General features: G+C 38.6%; 1 protein-coding gene across 1 annotated transcript in view; it reads right to left on the bottom strand.

Moving 5' to 3' along the window:
- The window catches only part of LOC142450321 (scavenger receptor cysteine-rich type 1 protein M130-like), a 45,264-nt gene extending 32,076 nt beyond the window's left edge, over positions 1 to 13,188 (bottom strand). The window contains exons 1-6 of the mRNA XM_075552098.1: positions 13,149 to 13,188; positions 11,657 to 11,743; positions 10,830 to 11,150; positions 6,223 to 6,543; positions 3,703 to 4,023; positions 2,752 to 3,072 (exon numbers count right to left, since the gene is read on the bottom strand). Of these exons, the coding sequence (XP_075408213.1) occupies positions 2,752 to 3,072; positions 3,703 to 4,023; positions 6,223 to 6,543; positions 10,830 to 11,150; positions 11,657 to 11,743; positions 13,149 to 13,179 (1,402 nt within the window). The 5' untranslated portion in view covers positions 13,180 to 13,188. The remainder of the gene's footprint in view (positions 1 to 2,751; positions 3,073 to 3,702; positions 4,024 to 6,222; positions 6,544 to 10,829; positions 11,151 to 11,656; positions 11,744 to 13,148) is intronic.
- Positions 13,189 to 19,244: the final 6,056 nt, after the last annotated feature.

Genomic DNA, 19,244 nt, shown 5'->3' with positions numbered 1-19,244 from the left:
AGGAAAGGAAAGTCTAATCAATGAGCTCAAGGACTATCACTCTGACTATAATCAAAGAGGGAAATAATTGATTTTAAAAAGTGAAGGATTCTTCAGAAAGTCTGAGAATGATGTGGAATATTAACCAATGCTGACAAGAAGAAGGAAGTGCTCAGAATAATAAATGACAAGGGAAATGTCATAGAATGTCGTACAAGAAATCATGGAAGAACATTGCTCCAACATCACAAAAGAGGAGAAAATAACTTAAAGAAGCTGAGAGAACCTTAAAAAGGATAGACCCCAAAAGAAAACCATCATGACAAATCATAGAAAAACCCTCAAATTTCAAGGAAAAAGAGAATCTTGAGGCCAGCTAGGGAAAAAAGACTAATCACCTACAAAGAAAACCATGAAGAATAAGCTCAGACTTCTCAACAGAAACCATGTGGACAAGAAAACAATGAAGTGACATAAATAAAATTTAGGAACATGGACAAATAATAGGAAGTTCAGTAGAACACAGGTAACAACATAGTAGTGATATCACTTTAAATCACCCGCAATTGGTGCACACACAACTTTATCTGTAAGTAAATATGTAATTCAAAGATTTACATTAACAATTAAGAAATAAAAATGAAGTAAGCATCCAGCTCAAGAAGTTAACATAACAAAAAATCCCAGCTTTAAGAAATCAGGTTTAGGGGCTTGAGTGGAGAGCAAATGTTTTGAGAATGATGAAGGCAACAAATGTACAAATGTGCTTTACACAATTGATGTCTGTATGGATTGTGATAAGAGCTGTAAGAGCTCCCAATAAAATGATTTTTAAAAATCAGGTTTGAATTAATACAAAGATGAACAAATTGCAATAAATTGGAATAGAGATCATAAGAAATTCAAACGCTGGCTTTTTAGAAAAAGTTTTTAAAAGCTAAACCATTAGCTAACTTATGAATAAAAGAAATTAAAAAGCAGAAATAAGTGCACACAATAATAAGTAAAAAGAGACGTGTCATAGATACAGAAATAATTCTAAGACTCATTAAAAGCTTAGATACTGATATAAATTATAGTCAAGATATTTTACTACATGAAGACACAATGTAAAGCTAAGTCTATATCATGTCACCATTTAGGTAAGGCGATAAAGAGGACAATTATGAATTTGCTTATATTTGCATAAAATATCTTTTAAGTAGACATATGAAGGTTCATCCACATTAAGTTGCCTACGAGATGAACTGGATAGCTGAGAACAGTAGTGGGAGAAGATCTTACACTTGCATATTTTGGAGATGAAACCATGTTTTATTAAATAAAGAATATTGTTTTCAAATAAAAGTAATAAACATTTTAAATGCATACATTTAAAGGTGGCCTGTTCTTGGCCATTCTCCCACCTATGACACACTGAGATTATGAACTATGTGGGGTAATGGTATTGGTAAGCAGACATGCAGGGCTTAGGTTTCTGCCTTACGACTAGTTCTTTACATGTTTGATGGTTTTGTTTTACCTAAGTCCTTCCACCATGTTAATAAATTATGTCAGTATATTGCTTTGGTGTTGAAAAGGTATCATTAATAGTTAGCATTTGGAGGGGGAGTGTAAAGTGGGGACCCAAAGCCCATCTGTAGGCAACTGGACATCCCCTTACAGAAGGGTCGCGGGGAGGAGATGAGCCAGTCAGGGTGTGATGTAGCAATGATGAACCATACAACTTTCCACTAGTCCTTTCCACTACTCCCCCCACCATCATGATCCCAATTCTACCTTACAAATCTGGCTAGACAAGAGGGTGTACACTGGTACAGATAGGAACTGGAAACACAGGGAATCCAGGGCAGATGATCCCTTCAGGACCAGTGGTGAGAGTGGCAATACAGGGAGGGTGGAGAAAGGGTGGGGTAGAAAGGGGGAACCGATTACAAAGATCTACATATAACCTCCTCCCTGGGGGATGGGCAACAGAAAAGTGGGTGAAGGGAGACGTCAGACAGTGCAAGATATGACAATATAATAATTTATAAATTATCAAGGGTTCATGAAGGAGTGGGGAGTGGGAACTGAGGGGAAAAATGAGGAGCTGATGCCAGGGGCTTAAGTGGAGAGCAAATGTCATGAGAATGTTGAGGCAATGAATGTACAAATGTGCTTTACACACTTGATGTATGTGTGGATTGTGATAAGAGTTGTACGAGCCCCCAATAAAATGATGTTTTTTTAAAATGTTAGCATTTGTATAAATACAGTCAACATAAAATACTAAAGATTATCCACAAATCTAGACAATTCAGAGCTCATGTTTGAACGTTGAAGATTTAAAGAGTGAAATATGTACATATATTCAGAAAGAGGGAAATTCCTTCGCAGTATGATAAAGTGATCTACAATTCATTCACACCAGTTTATTCAACCTAGTTATACAATGATTTGGTGCCCCCCCCCAAAGACATATTTTAGCTTTTTCTTTAACATTCTAATTCCCTTTAATCATTTACTCCTCCAATAACTTTTTTAAGAACCTGAGATTGTTGAGAATAAGCTGAAACTGGTGTAAAAAAGAGCTCTTCTATCCAAGGTATAAAATGGATTATAAATTTACCTGAGACTCTCATAGTAAAATTTGTATATATTTTTTTCTGGTTTCTTATGAGAAATCTAATGACAGACAAAAAATGATTCCTAATAGTTTTAATGCTATTACTGACAATTTGCATCCTTGGAATTCAGTTTCCTCCTGGTAGACTTGATTAAATGTCCTACCTGAACAGGTAATTTTGGCTTCTTCATAGTGATCACAGGAGAGTCCACCCCATTGCCAATTCTTGCAGTCCCACACAGATGTTTCATTTCCATTACAACTGCTGAGAAACAGCCACGTGTTTGTGGGCTTGACTTTGGAATAAACTTGGTAGGAACTTTTAAGTGCAGATCCACATTTCAGCTGTTGACAAATCACATTGGCTTCCTTCATTCCACTACTTCTGTTGCACATCTTCCCGACCAAGTTCTGAATTGTCACCTCCACCGTTCCAGCACAGCGACTGCCGCCACCTACAAGTTTCAGCTCCAGATCTGATCCATCTGCAAAAAAGACATAAACATAGGTCATAGGCACTTCATGGAGATTGACTCTCAAATGAAAATTTTTTAATCTTGCAGATAGTAGACACAAAGAAGTAGAGACCACAAATTTGGTTAGAAAGAGGATTGCCATTGCAAGGGTTAATTAAATTGTGAATAATTAAAAACATGGAACAGTCACATACAAAAGAGTAGCCTGTAAATGTTTGCCTCGCTAAGCTCCAGGTAGATTTAGAATTCTGAATTTGATTGCCTATCAGCAGTCTAAATCATTATGACACAAAAGTGAGTCAGACAACTTTCCAAACAGGTCAAAGAAACAACATTTTAAAAATTCAAACAAAAAAAGTCCAACCTATGTCCTCAGAGTTTATTCAAACTCTTGGTGATCCGCAGGTTATATAGGAGAGCTACTCTACAGGATTCTCTAGACTGTGATCTCTATGCAAGCAAATTGCTGGGGTTTTCTTCTGGAGCATGACTGCGTGTCTTTGAACCACCAACCTTTAAGCTAGTAATAATCACAAACCACTTTAGTGTTTTTAGCTCTCACATCTCACACCTATTCCTAGTCATCAAAACCACAGGCCCTTCCTTTTCTGGTTTTCCTTTCATTTTGCTTTAACTTACCGGAACATACCACACCAGCATCTTCATTGTGATTGCAATAATGTTTTCCCCATTCTCGGTGTCTACACTGCCAGAGAGTAGATTCATGCCCTTGGCAAGAAACGCTATCCAGCCAAATGGGTCCAGCTCCCTCGCTGGCATTAACACGGCCAATCCCAGGCCTGACATGAGGGCATCCCAGCTGTCTACAAGCCACGGCAGCATCATTACTGTCCCAGCTGTCATCACACACCGTGCCCCACTCTCCTTGGAATTTCACTTCCAATCGGCCTGAGCATTTCGTGGTGCCCTCAACCACTCTGAGGCTTAGATCCGCTCCATCTGTAACAGAGACAACAACACAAGTCAGTGATGAGCAACCAGGGTGCAGGGGGGACTATAAGACGCTGTATCTGGGAAGAGGAAAAGAAAAAGGCAGATAGAGAAAATATTGACATATCAATGCTAAAACTAGATCTACGGATGGGAGGAGAGTGGGCCAGCCAAAAAGATGGCACATCTCAGTGGAAGAGTACACATCCACCACAGTAAACATTTCAGGGGTTCAGAAGAGATCTAATGGGCTGATTCTTTTTTTCTGGTTAAAAAAAACCAACTGCTGTGCAGTAGATGCTGACTCATGGGGAACTCATGAATTTCCGAGAACTGTGCCCTCTAAGGGTTTCCAAGGTTGGGATTTTACAGAAGCAGATTAACTGGCTCTTCTTCTGAGATGCCCATGGGCGGATTCCACTGCCAGCCTTTTCTTTAGTCACCTAGAAACAGGCTTATTTAGCGACTACTAAGTTTGGGGTATAATTGTTTATGTTTTCTTGTTAAAAATATATTTGAATGTCTTTAGGAGGTTTCCATATGCTCCAGTTTTCTCATAACTCACCATTCATTTTTTTTGTTGTCTTTGACTACATTCCTTATTGTTCCTAATTTATAAATAGAACCAACAGCAATGAGAAGCTGTTGTTACTACTGTCACCTTCTCCTCTTCCTCACAAAGCAAACCTCGATGGAGTAATGTCCTGGGATAAGTAAAAGACATTTGCCTCTGGCAGATTCCATTCTTGTTGCCACAATACTTGTTTGTTGGGATGACCTCAGCGTGGGTAAAATGCACCGAGAAGTAATGCGCTGATTGGGACTTAGCTTTTATATATATATCAAATTTTATTAGGGGCTCATACAACTCTTACCACAATCCATACATACATCAATTGTGTAAAGATGACTTAGTTTCTCATGTTTAAAGGAAAAGAGAGATACATGCTGTCTTTTTATTTTTCCTACCCCAAGTCCCTTTCACTTTCTTCTGCTAACAAAACCTGTCTTTTGTGTAGGAATCCCATTCTTGGTGTTTGAAGTCTTAAATCCTCATGCGGCTCCACATGACAAAACGAAAACTCGAAGAAATGAAGAGCTTTGTTTAGGCACGTGGATGCAGCTGTGCCTGAAGCTATATGTACCTCTGGACTTCCTAGTTTGGGGAAACAAAATCCTCTTATTTTCAAATTACTTTTAGTTGTGGTTCTTCCTTTGGGTATGTGGGGACAGAGATCCCTGGTAGAAAAAAAAAGGGGAATTTTTAATACTAACCATATTTTCCTGAACGTTCCCCCAGGTCTAAGATCTCCTAGCCCCACGTAGAAGTAAGAGCTTCAGGGGGAAAGGGAGTGGTACCCTGCACAACAAGACCTAAGGACCCTACCTCTGGAGTTAAGGGTGAGCATGAGTTTCTGTGCAGACACAGCTACACCACAAACCTCAGCAGAAATGAGGTTTTAATATAAAACTGAAATGTCTCTCTCTTTTTTCATAGTGTGATTCAGTATATTTGAATTGTGCCCTGAGAAGGATTGGGTAAACATGGTAAGTAAATGATTGGGAAAGATTCGGTTAACTTAACTAAAAGACTTTTGTCTGTTATAGGATGATAAAGGGCATGATGGGATTTTTTTAATGCTTCCATAAGCAAAACTTCCTACTTATGTTTTTTCTCTTTTACACTAGCTTCTTCCTTAACTACTTCTATCTTTATCCTAAAAGCAGCACTGGTGCATAGTTGGAATGCTAACTGAAAGGACAACAGTTCAAACTTTCCAATTTCTCCAAGGGAGAAAGATGAGGATTTCTATTCCTGTGAACAGTGACGGTCTTGAAAACCCACAGAGGCAGGTCTATCCCGTCCTGAGAGGCCACTATGAATCAGCCCTGACTCGATGACAGTGAGTTTGTTTTTCTCCTTAACCTGGATCTCAGTGTTCACTGTTCACCCATCTCTCCTAACCAATGTGCTCTAGCTTCATTTAAGGTTATAGCGCCACAGTTAACAAATCCATCACCTGAAATGAGGTGATGATGGGTTCACCACAGAAGCAGCTTTCATTAGATTCTTGGGTTTGAACTTTCATGACTGTTAACAGCACCCCTCCCCCGCCCCACACTCTCTCACACACACACACCCTTTCCCGGTCTCCACTCGCCCCCTCTCTCTCACAGAGAACAGAACAAACTTGGATCAACCCTTACCTAAGCAAATCACGCCAACGTCCTCAGCGTGATCACAATTGTGCTTGCCCCATTCTTGGTGCCTGCAATCCCAGAGAGCTGACTCATTTCCATGGCACAGGAGGTCATCGAGCCAGATTGGTCCAGAACCTTCTCCAAAAGTAGCTGAGCCAGAGAAACTGACAGCACTTCCACATTCAAGTTGTTTACAAACCACAGACGCGTGATCTGTGTTGAAGTTATCATCACACACTGTCCCCCACTTTTCTTGGAATTTGACTTCTAATCTTCCTAAACACCGATTTCCTCCATTCATTAGCCTCATCTCCACGTCAGATCCATCTAGGACAGAGATAAAGACCAGAGTTCAGAAGCGACAATCATTCGGATGTAATTTTAGAAAATAAGATTCCTCTAAAGACTTGAGACTTGACATTGTACTTAAAATGATTCACTGATTTTGGGTGCTGCCCAGTCCCTTATATTGCAGGATTTAAATCTGTTAGAAATAAATTAACAATTATGGCTCCCATCTACATCCACTTAACAGAAGAAATACTTCTTATTAAAATTTACTTTCTGCTTTGTTTTGTTTCCTTCCATTACTGGCACAGACGTAAACACTATTAAATAGAAATAGATTACTGGATGAAAATATTTTTTTAAAATACTGAGATTAGCTGAATCTGTGAAGCTGTAAAAATGAACATTTAAAACAGTCGCTATTGTCAACAGCATGGAGCAGCAATGAAAAATTGCCTGGAGTTGGATTTGAAATTAGAAAATAATAAGGAAAAAAATATAAGATTATGTATGCACAAGCATAGTAATATTTTGGAAAAGGACTCTTGGTATACCAAATTCTTAATCATTGAGAGGAAATTCTGCATTCTACTTGATGCGACTGAAATTTGGAAATATGTGACATATGTATTAAATCCCAATTAATTTTAAAAAGAAGAAAATGAAAGGAAAAATAATTGAAATTGTTAATTTACCAATTTTTTGTTTCAACCAAAGCAACACACTCACACACACACAACACCTGGTACCATTTTCAGCGACACGCAGCATTTGCATACAGATAAATTTCTCTATATATTATCTAGATTCTCTAAGAAGACTGAATAACAAAGAGAAGGGGATTTAAGGATATCTGGAAAATAAAATCTGTACATGATCTCAAAAACAAAATATATATTTCAAACAAAATGCTGTGAATCTGTCCCCTTCTTTAGTAAAATCCATTGGAAAATCTCTAAAATCAAAAGACAAAGACTTCTACTTAACTAGAGGTTTCTTAAAATTTTTATTACAGACTAATCAAAATGCCCATCTGTTGTTCCAACTACATAACACATAGTATCCCTTTTCATCTTTGCAATGATTTTCAACATTGGGTACTATTACTGGTATCCACACTTTATACATAATGAAACTGAGTTTAAGTACTAGACACAGAATCAAAATGCAGAGCCAGGATTTTAAAAAAGCAGAGTCAACTTTTGGCTACTTTGCTGTGTTGCCTCAGGGCATGAGATATTAATAAAGCATCACTTGGTGGAGCATCTCAGAAACATCGGTTCTTCAGCCTCATGGCAATGAGTCCCTTTTAGCTATTATGCTCTAGAGGAAGCTTTAGGTGTACAATTTTCAGGAAGCAATTTTTTATTAACTCCATCTTTAGGTTAATAATAAGCACAGAACATAGTTCAAAGTACTAATTTTTTTTAGCAATGCAGTAAGAGCTAGGAATAGCCATGAATGTTAGAAGAGCCTCACAAGGTTTCTTGGCAAGCTTAGCACTGTGGTAGGTGTTACTTTTGATCCCTGTCTTTTCCCCTGTAATCCTTAAGATTAAAAGGCGGGGGTGGGGGGGTAGGGAGAGGAAGGGAAGAAAAGCCAGGAGAACAAGAAAGAGGAAGATATGAAGGAGGAGAAGGGAGAAAAGGAGAAGATGGAAAAAGATGGTTTCCGAAATGTAACATTTTCACCATTTATTGCATCCCGCCAGTGTCGCTGCAGCTGTACCTGTATTATATCATTGTGTCCTCAGAATCTGAAGTTTAAGAATATTTAAGAACAATCTCAAAATCCCACATAGTGGGAATTTCATCACAGATTTGGGAAGCATTAGCCTGTAGGAGCCCTCATGATGTAGAGACTATGCAGTTGGAAGCCCCAGCCACTCCACGAGAGAGAGATGAGGCTTTCTAGTCCAGGAAAGAGTTATAGTCTTGCAAACCCACTTCTACCCTGACATATAGGGTCACTATGAATGAGTCAGAACCAATTCAATAGTAGTGAGGGCCCCCCACTTTCTTTTGGAGCCTGTGGGATTCCCATTGCACCACAATGCCTGGCGCGAGATCAGCCTTTTCTGTAATCAGTCCTATGAGAGAGGTGTTTTCTCTGAGAGAGGGTCGGAAGTAAGAGGATTTGTAAAGGTCAATGAAATGAGAGACATGCAGAGGTCATGATATGGATAATCCCTTATCCCACCACCACCTCACAAAAAAACCCCAAAAAACCCACTGCCATGGAGTGGTAACTCTTATGTACTTTATTCAGGGTTTCTGAGGCTGCCAATCATTAAGTAAGCAGAGAGATAGCCTTTCTCCTTTCTCCCTCAGAGTGGCTGGTGCATTTGAACCACTGACCTTGTGGTTAGCAGTCCAATGCTTACCTGTCAGCTCCGCCAGGGCTCCTTACTATGAACAGGATACGAAATTTGACCTTGGGATTTGTTGTCAGAAAGGCCTAACATGTGGCTTTCTGGGTTACTGTGAGGTCAATTGATATAAAATACACTGTGTCATAGACTAAAATTACTCATCAAATCAAATAAATATCATTGAATTCTGGGAAAAAACTATTGTAATTTGTAAAACATCCTCCCTCCCATACCATAAATGAAGTATTTGTCTTAAGTATATTTGCTTTCTTGGTTCAATAAAGTGATTGTTAATGAATGGACAATAAAAAGAAGGAAAAATATGCTTTATAGATCATGTACGAAAGCAGAATGAGAGGAGATGGGAAGTAACGTAGATGTTATGATAGCTTTTTTCCTAGCCAATGGTATAGTGGTTATGAGTTGGGCTGCAATCCACTACATCAGCAGCTCAAAACCACTAGCCACTCGCTGGGAGAAAGACCCAGCTTTCCACTCCCGGGAGCAGCTGCTGTCTTGGAAACTCACAGAGGTAGTTCGCCCTTGTCCTGTGGAGTCCACTATGGGCCAGCACCAATTCAATGGTGAGAGGAAGTTACCAAAAAACGTCAAGCCTGTTGCTGTTGAATCCATTCTAACTCGTGGGAACCCTATAAGAGTGAATAGAATTGACCCATAGGCTCCCAAGACTGTAAATGTGCGTGGAACCAAACTGCCACATGTTGTCCTCACAAAGTGGCTAGTGGGTTCCAGCATCCAATCTTGAGGTCAGCAGCTGAGCACTTACCCCGTGCCCCACTAGGCCTCCTTAAGAAGTTACATTAGCTAGAAAAATACATGAATTCGGAGCTTACACTCAACCCTAAATCATTATGGTGTCACCCCACTTGATACTCGCCCTCATGAAGAGAGCACTGAAGAGATGGGTGCTATTGCAAAATGTGGGGAAGCAAGGTGATGGTGTTCAGCAGATACAACAGCGCCTGGGGTCTTAAAATGTTGTCTTAAAACAAATAGCCAGCTAAGTGAACTGCCAGCTAAATCCACCTGTAAGAATAACGCCAGCCTGTGCGATCCTCGGGATATAAGTAATAAAACCCAGGACCGGAAGTGGGAACTGTAGTAGAGTGTAAATTCTGAGTACCCGTGTGTAAAAGGCTATAAATGGCAGCGAGAGCCCAAAATCTATTTGCCGAGTCCACACATTGATTAAACCTCCAATGGATCCCGTCTGATCATTGACCAGGCATGTGACTAGCCTGGCTATCAGACAGAGGGCTTTGGAAAGTGGGTTAAAGCAGATATAGTTAGGTTTTAATTCAACATTTCATCATTTTGCTCCCTTTTGACCACATTTCAAATTTGTTCGAAATATAACTATTTTCTTCTTGTTTTGAACTGCAGTTTTTCTGTGCTTTATTTTGTTATTGTTGTTGGGGTTTCTTTTTTATTATTTTATTCAGATGAAATGCAGGAAAGGTAAATTGATATAAACAATAACTGGATTAATAGTTTCTTAGGGGAAAAAAACCAGTTTCTTAGGCTTGTGGAAGGGGAAGTTGGGGGAAATAGGGAGTGAATGATAATGAGTATAAGAATGAAGAAATGTTATAGAACTGATTGTAGTGATGGCTGTACAACTTCTTTTGAAATATTTAAACCAATGAATTATATGGAGTATAAATTATGTCAATAAAACTGCCAAAAATTTTAAGTTACATTAGGGTTCCAGAATACAAAATTCAATCTAGCCACTTCCTCATGGAACACAGTATCCAGAATCTCTTTGGCCCTTCCCCAGCCCTGCCCACCACATGGAGGCTACCATATGTTTTCTGCTCTCCTAGCAAAGGATTGGGTACTTTTTCATTTGAACTACATTATGTAAAACCATACATGTTTTTTTTCCTCACCAAGTATTTCATCCCAAGGTTTTAACTTATGTAAGTCTTACCTGAACAGGTAACTCCAGCATCCTTTTGGTGAGTACAGTTATGCTTTCCCCACCCTTCATGTTTGCAGTTCCAGAGAGCTGATTCATTCCCTCGACAAGAAACATGATCCATCCAAATGCGTCCAGAACCAGCACTGAAATTAGCCCAGCCAGTGCCTGTGATAGCAGTTGGACATCCCAGTTGCCTACAAACCACGGAGACCTCATCCATGTCCCAGTCGTTGTTACACACGGTTCCCCATTCCTCCTGGACTTTCACCTCCACTCTCCCAGCACACCTGTTCTTGCCAGCTGCCAGCCGCAGCTCCTTCTCTGGTCCTCCTGCAATGATGGATCACGACAACAATTGCTCAAGGTCACAAAAAACAAATGGGGAATCATTACTCTTTAGATTACTTACTTGTCTTTCAAAGTCAGCTTCGAGGACTAAGTTTGTCCCCATTCGTGGTGCAGCCATAGATTCAAATTAAACAATGAAATACAAACTTAAGAATCTGTTGGTCCCACTGGTATTTACCTGCATTCCCTATTGTTTGGCTGAAATTGAGCCGCATTTTTTCTTAGATTAAAATTGGCATTTGAGTTTACTGGATTAGTCTCTAAACTTCTTTATGTCCCAATAATTATAAGAATACACCTATTCCAGATTTTTCCTTATTTTCACCTAGACATTACTTCCCATCTGGGTCATAAGGTTAGATTTTTATTATGTCCTTTACATTTGTGATCCTTTGAATTCTTGAAGCACGTGACCTAGTTGTTAAGTGCTGTACAGCCTTCGAGAGGATTTTTTCCCCCACAATCCTTGTCCTAGTGATAGAACTCACCTAGAGAACTGGTGATCAAGCAGGCACTGAGAAGTGAGACCACAGCGAGAGCAAATGCATTCAAGTGGAAAAAACATCTTCGAAAGTCTTTGAGAAATAGAAAGAAGACGTTAGTGCAATTTCCCCCTAGGAGATTTTAGAGAAGAAAACTGTTTTCAGAGGTTTGAGTTTAACAAATAATTTTGAACCAAGACATAAACCTTCCTTCTAAAAATCTAAAAAACAGGAAAAAATCATATCCAGACTCAACCAGTCTCAATTAAATAGCTTTGAAACCATTTCTGTTTATAAGTGACCTAGAGGTGGAGAGGGTAGAAAAAAATCCAACAACAACCCTTCAAATCTGGAAAAAGAAAAGGACATCAATAAAACTTAAAAGTGCTGTTTTCTGTCCAAGCAGAGACACGTTTTTCTGATAGTTCTACATCCCTTTACCTCCTCAATATGCAACTACGTATCTCAGCCTACCGCACCACCCTGCAGGATGGTCAATTTTATGAAGAAATGACTGGGTGGATCACCTTTCATTGTAGCCTCACCAGTACTTGTCACCGTGCCTGTCAAGCAATAGATGAGCAACAATGCACGGGTGCAATGAAATGATGATGCTTAGTTAAAAAAAATATCATCTCCAGATACAGTATAAAATACTCTTCAACATTGTTATTACTTTTATTCCTCCTTATTACTCTAGTAATACTACTAATTAAAAAGTAAAAGTGCTAAAAAAAGTGAACATGCTAAGAGTTTAATATGCCCATATAAATCATGAGGTAGATGTTAGCGTTGTGGAGTGCTATTATTCCTACATATTTAATCTTTTCTAAGGGCTATTATCCTCACAGAGTAGTGCAGTGGGTAAATGGGGCTACTAACCAAAAGGTCCATGGTGTAAAGCCACCAATTGCTCCATTAGAGAAAAATGATATCATCTGCATCTGTAAAAATGTAGTCTCTGAAACTCTTGGGAGCAATTCCACAACATTCTAGAGCAGCGGTTCTGAACCTGTGGACCGCGACCCCTTTGGGAGCTGACCGACCCTTTCACAGGGGTTGCCCAATTCATAACAGTAGCAAAATGAAAGTGATAAAGTAGCAATGAAAATAATGTTATGGTTGGGGGGGTCACCGCAACATGAGGAATTGTATTAAAGGGTCACATCATTAGGAAGGTTGAGGACCACTGCTCTAGAGGTCACCGTGAGTAGGAGTGAATTCAGTGGCATTGGGTTTGTCAATTATCTTCATCCTCAAAACAGTTCCGCTAATTTCAATTCTTAGTAAATTTCACTTAGCAGGTTCCTTGAATGATGCCAACCCAGATTGCTAAGACCTATCTCAAATTTTGACTGTGATGAATTAAATCTGTGAGCTTAACAGCCTTTTCCATTCCTTAATCCCCTGATAGCGACCTTTAAATTACACCCAATATGTGTAGAACAATTCTATAGCCCATTAAAGGCTGAACGAAGAATAATGAAGTAGTTCTTACCAGTAGATCCAGAGTCTTCAAGTCGAACCATCCTAGATCTGTCCAACCCCAGGTGTTATGATTCTTTTTGTATTTTCCCCTAGAAATGTTCTCCTGAAGATGATGACTTTAAGAATTCTGAAGTCTCCTCACCTCCACAAGAAATGGGAAGACTGCAAAAGGGAGGTGGAGTCAACCAAAAGGGAAGTCATTAAAAGAGCTGAGGTTTCCTTCCATGATCATGTTTTCTTCAACATGGGACATGAAAAAACCAGAGGAAATTGAGAAATATTCTCTGTGGATTTACAAAGAATAAAGGAACTAAGCGGCTTATACTGTTGTTGAAATAAATGGTTTGTACTTTGTGATTAATGTGTGAGACACAAAAAATGTTATTGCTATATAGTTATACTATGTCAAAAAGATAAAACCAACTGAGCATAAACATAATTAAATAACTAGTTTCATTTCCATAACTGGATAATAAATAAGTTTGCTTAGGTTTTCTATAGATACCACTAGTATTTTTTCTGATAACAAGAAAATTAATCATGAATATTACTATTTCCACAAATGGTAAAACAATTAACAAAATATGATTTAACACTAAAAAAATCCAATCAATTAAGAGAAACACAAAAACAATAATGAACATATGTTCAAAGTAAAGAGGGAAAATAATGGACTACATGTTCATGTATCTATGTTTAGTTTAACATTCAAATAGAGATTAACAAAAATCATTATATTAAAAAACTAAAAATAAAAAAATGATTTAATCATCCTGAGAGACCTAAGTTATAAAATAGTCCTTTGACAAAAATCCATTTCTGATAAAAAAAATTCTCAGAAAAGTAGGTATAGAAAGGGGCTTTTTCTACCTGATAAAAGACACTTATGAAAAATCTGCCCCATAATCTATTCCTACTGGTTCTACTCAACATAGTACAAGATATTTTATCCATTGTAATCCCACAAGAAAAAGAAATGTGGATAGTTCTCACATTACTAACATGTGGACAATTCGTACTTGCCCTTTGATGTTATATAAATTTACGCTGGTTTTGAAATGTCGGAACCAACCCTCATGCTCACGCTCTCTGCCATGGGGCCCATTCTGACACATTCTGAACCAAGCCATACTTGCAACACGTTATCAAAATTACTTTCGCTAGCCCAAAGGAGACCTACTGCCATCAAGTCAATTCTGACTCACAAAGAACCTATAGGATGGAGCAGAACTGCTCCTTAGGGTTTCTGAGACTGAATCTTTATGAGAACAGCAGCCTCATATGTGTGCTGTGGAGCAAACTGCTGGGCTCAACCACCAACTTCACAATTCGTTTTGCTTGCTTGAGATTAACTTGCTTGTCATTAAAGACTTCAAGTTCATTTCAATTTTACTTTGGGTCCTTTTTTATTTAAGTCACTCAAACCACTATTTGGATTTGAAGAATAGGAATTGGAGGGATTTATTGTTTGCTTTTAAAGAATATATACATGTATGAATGTATATCACAGTCCAAAATATGGAATCAACATCAATTTTTGACTCATTCAAAGTTTACTTTCACTTGGAAACAAAAATACCTGAAATGCACAAAACACATATGAAAAAGATGAACAAGGTGGATAACTAGCTCTACGCTGGGTCCAAACTTATTATAAAGTCATAGGATTCAAGACAGCACTCCATAGACTAAAAAGATGTATAGATGAAGGAGGAAGTGCAAAGACTTTAGGAATAGATCAATATAATCTCACAATTAGAAAATAAAATTAAATAGGAACTATATGCTCTTATTCCAACTTACCAAAAAATTAGACTTGAAGACACACCCAGGAAGTGATCTCTTTTGTAACGGGTGGACCATATCCATATTCAAAAAGAAAATGTAAAACTATCTTTCTAGATGACATGATTGTGTAGAAAATCAGATGGAATCTAAAAAACTATTAGGACAAAATAAAACTTAGCAGGGTTTGGGGATATAAGATGAACATCAAAATATCAAGCAGCAAACAATCATAATAAAAATATTAATTCCAGCTATAATCACATGAAATATATTTCAAAGTATGGGAAAGACATAAAATATTGCTCAGAGAAATTAAAAAAGACCTACAGAAATGGAGAGATATACTGTGTTTGTATGTTGGAAGATCATATTCAAGTAGATATATAATTTATTTGGTTTAGCTTTTATATGCTTTTAAGCAGATATATAATTTTAATGTATACAAAATAAATATCATAGCACAGATTTGGGGCTAACAATTGACTGATATGAAATTTACTTTCACTTGGAAACCAAAGTACCTGAAATTGACCAAACACATATGAAAAAGATGAACAAGGTGGATAACTAACACTACTCAATGTCCAGACTTATTATAAAGCTACAGAAATCAAGACAGAACTCTGTTAGAACAAATATATATGTATGTAAATTAGTGAAACAGTGTACAGAGTTCAGAAATAGATCAAGATAGACTTAACTACTGAGTTTTTGACAAAGAATAATTTTTCAACAAATGACAGAGGAACAATCAGCTGTTGTTGTTATTGCTACATGCCATCGAGTCAAATTCAATCCATAGCAACTGTGTGCAAGACATCCTCACCATGGTTCCTGCACCGTCCTCACCATGGTTCCTGCACCGTCCTCACCATGATTCCTGCACCGTCCTCACCATGGTTCCTGCACCGGCCTCACCATGGTTCCTGCACCGGCCTCACCATTGTTCCTGTACCTGAGCCCACTGTGGCAGCCCTGGTGTCCATCCATCTCCTTCAGGACCTTTTAAGCTGCCCCTCTACTTTACCAAAAATGATGTCCTTCTCCAGTGACTTGAATCATCAGGAGATTTATATATATCCAACGTATGCAAAATCAATCATGAAGTACACTGTTGTCTATGATAGGATTATATCTGTCCACCTTAAAGGATATTCAATAAATACAACCATTATTCAAATTTATGCACCAACCACCAAAGCTAGTGTTGAAGGAACTAGGAATTCTACCAACAACTTCTGTCAGAAATTGATCAAATAAACAAGATGCACTAATAAATACTGGCGATTAGAATGCTAAAGTTGGAGGGAGGGAAGAGGAAGGAAGTAGTTGTAAAATATGGACTTGGTGATAGAAACAAAGTTGGAGATATTGCATGATAGAATTTTTCAAGATTGAGGACTTGTTCATAGTAAATACATTTTTTGAACAACACAAATGGTGCTGTATACATGTGTCATCTCCAGATGAAATACATATAAATCAAATCTATTGCACCTGTGGGAAGACATGCGAGCACCTCCATATTAGCAGCTAAAAGTAGGCCAACTGCAGACCATGGGACAGATGATCAGTTGCTCAAATGTAAGTTCAGCTTGAAACCGAGAAAAGTGAAATCAAGTTCACAAGAGTCAAAGATGATTTTGAGTCTACCCACATGAATTTCAAGAACAAATTTGACACATTGAACAATAATGACAGAAGACTTGATTAATTGTGGGAGGAACAAGAATCAAGAACATCATTCATGAAGAAAGCAAAAGGTTATTTTAAAGGCAAGAAAGAAAGAAAAGATCGAAGTGGATGTCAGAAGAGACAGAAACTTGCTGTTAATCGTAGAGTAGCGAAAGCATGTAGAAGAAGGGATGAAGTCAGAGAACTGAAAAGAAAATTGCAAAGGACAGCTCAACAAGACACAGGAAAATGTTATAATGAAATGTGAAAAGACAGAACTTAAAAATCAAAATGAAGCACATGTTCAGCGTAGTTTTGAATCATTTTCTCGGAGGCTCATACAATTCTTGTCACAATCCATACGTATATCAATTGTGAGTGGCGATACCGGGAGGGTAGAGGGAGAGTGGGTTGGAAAGGGGGAACCGATTACAAGGATCTACATGTGACCTTCTCCCTGGGGGACAGACAACAGAAAAGTGGGTGAGGGGAGACGTCGGACAGGGCAAGATATGACAAAATAATAATTTATAAATTATCAAGGGCTCATGAGGGAGAGGGGAGCAGGGAGAGAGGGGAAAAATTAGGAGCTGATAATAGGGGCGTAGGTGGAGAGCAAATGTTTGGAAAATGATGACAGCAATGAATGTACAAATGTGCTCAGTGTATTTTAAACTGAAAAAACTCAAGAAAAAAGTCAAGCCTTGCATTGCAGTATTGAAAAGACTCTGAGCAAAATATTGAATGATGCTGAAGGGAAATGTCCAGCTGCACTGAAAGCATTAGCCAAAAACAAGATTCCATGAATTAATGGAATACCAGTGGAAATGTTTCAGCAGTGTAATGAAGCATTGAACGCACTTACTCATCTATGCCAGGAAATTTGAAAGACAATTACTCAGCCAACTGCCTGGAAGAGATCCATATTTACACACTCCAAAGAGAAGTAACTCAGCAGAATGCTCAAATTATAGAACAATATCACTGACATCATGTACAAGTAAATTCTACTGAAGATCATCCAATAGTGGTTGCAGAAATACAGTGACAGAGAGCTGCCAGAGGTCCCGGCTGGATTCAGAGGAGGATGTGAAAGAAGCAATATCATTGCAGATGTTGGGTAGACCTTGGCTGAAAGCAGAGAACACCCAAAAGATGTTTACTTGTGTTTTTTGGACTAAGCTAAGGCATCTGACTGTGTGGATGATAAAAAATTGTGGATAACCTAAGAAGAATGAGAATTCCAGAACACTTCACTGTTCTCATGCGGCACTTGCACTACATGGATCAAGAAGCAGTTGTGGGAACAGAACCGGGAAAAACCACATGGTTTCGAATCAGGAAAGGTGTGCAGCAGGGTTGTATCCCTCATCATATTTATTCCATCTGAATGCTGAGAAAATAATTAGAGAAGCTGGATTATATGCAGGAGAATGTGGCATCAGCATTGCAGGAAGACTTCTTAACAGCCTAGCAGCTGACACAACTTGCCTGCTGAAAGTGAGAAAGAGGTGAAACACTTGCTGATGAAGATCAGGGATTGAAGTCTTCTATATGGATTACAACTCAACGTAAAGAAGGCCAAAAATCTCACATCATGATAGATGGAGAAGCAATTTAAGTCGTCAAGGATTTTGTCTTGCTTGAATTTCCCCAAAAATAAGACAGTTTCTTATATTAATTTTTTCTCCCATAAATGCACTAGGTCTAATTTTCATGGGATATCTTATTTTTCCATGAAGAAGAATACGGCACACATTTCTTGTTTATTGTTATGTTGATTTATTAAAAGAGACCTCGGACTTTCTGTCTGCTCTGGCTGCGCTGTGGCTAACAGTGAACTGCGCAGCAGCACCCTCCCTATGGTCCAGAGTCCAGAGTTACGGTTGCCTCAGGGGGCCTTATTTTCAGGGAGGTCTTATTTTGGGGAGATGCCTTATATTTCAGTGAGAGGCAAAACTGCACGTAGGTCTTATTTTCGGGGGATGTCTTACTTTTGGAGAAGCAAAGTACAGCCAGTGTGCATGGAAGCAACAGTCAAGAGATTATGCAACATACTGCAGCAAAAGAGGAAGGTCCTCATGGAGATGGGTTTACAATGCGGCTGTCACAACGGGCTCAAGCATTGGAACAATTGTGAGGATGGTGCAGGACCGGGCAGTGTTTCCTTCTTTTGTGTATAAGGTCACTATGGGTCAGAATCTACTAGATGGAACCTAACAATGATAACCCAACTATAACCCCTTAGCAATATTAGAAAATCCTACTCTTCAGTAGTCAGAGTTCAGATGTGAATGACGTGATTTATGTAATTTGTTTTACTGAATTTTACATTTGGAAAAAGTTGAATTTGAAAGCATTGTGTTCTACATGGCGCTCTGGTTGTAGTGGGTCAAGCATTGAAGAGCTAACGTCAAAGTCAACAGTTAGACTTGACCAGCCTTTCCAAAGAAGGAAGATGAGACTTTCTACAACCACAGTAGCAGTTCTACTCTGTCCTATAGGGTCACTGAGTCAGAATTGACTTGATATCACTGTGCTGGTTGATATATATATATACACATACGTACACACACATATATGTCCACCACTGGTCTATCAGTTTGTCTAATTGTGGTGCTTGTGTTTTGTTGTGATCCTGGAA

Source organism: Tenrec ecaudatus, chromosome 6 (genome assembly GCF_050624435.1).
Source record: "Tenrec ecaudatus isolate mTenEca1 chromosome 6, mTenEca1.hap1, whole genome shotgun sequence".
In the NCBI taxonomy this organism is placed as follows: Eukaryota; Metazoa; Chordata; class Mammalia; order Afrosoricida; family Tenrecidae; genus Tenrec; species Tenrec ecaudatus.
The sequence above is the reverse complement of the archived record's forward strand: the minus strand, read 5'-3'. Positions and strand labels throughout refer to the sequence as shown.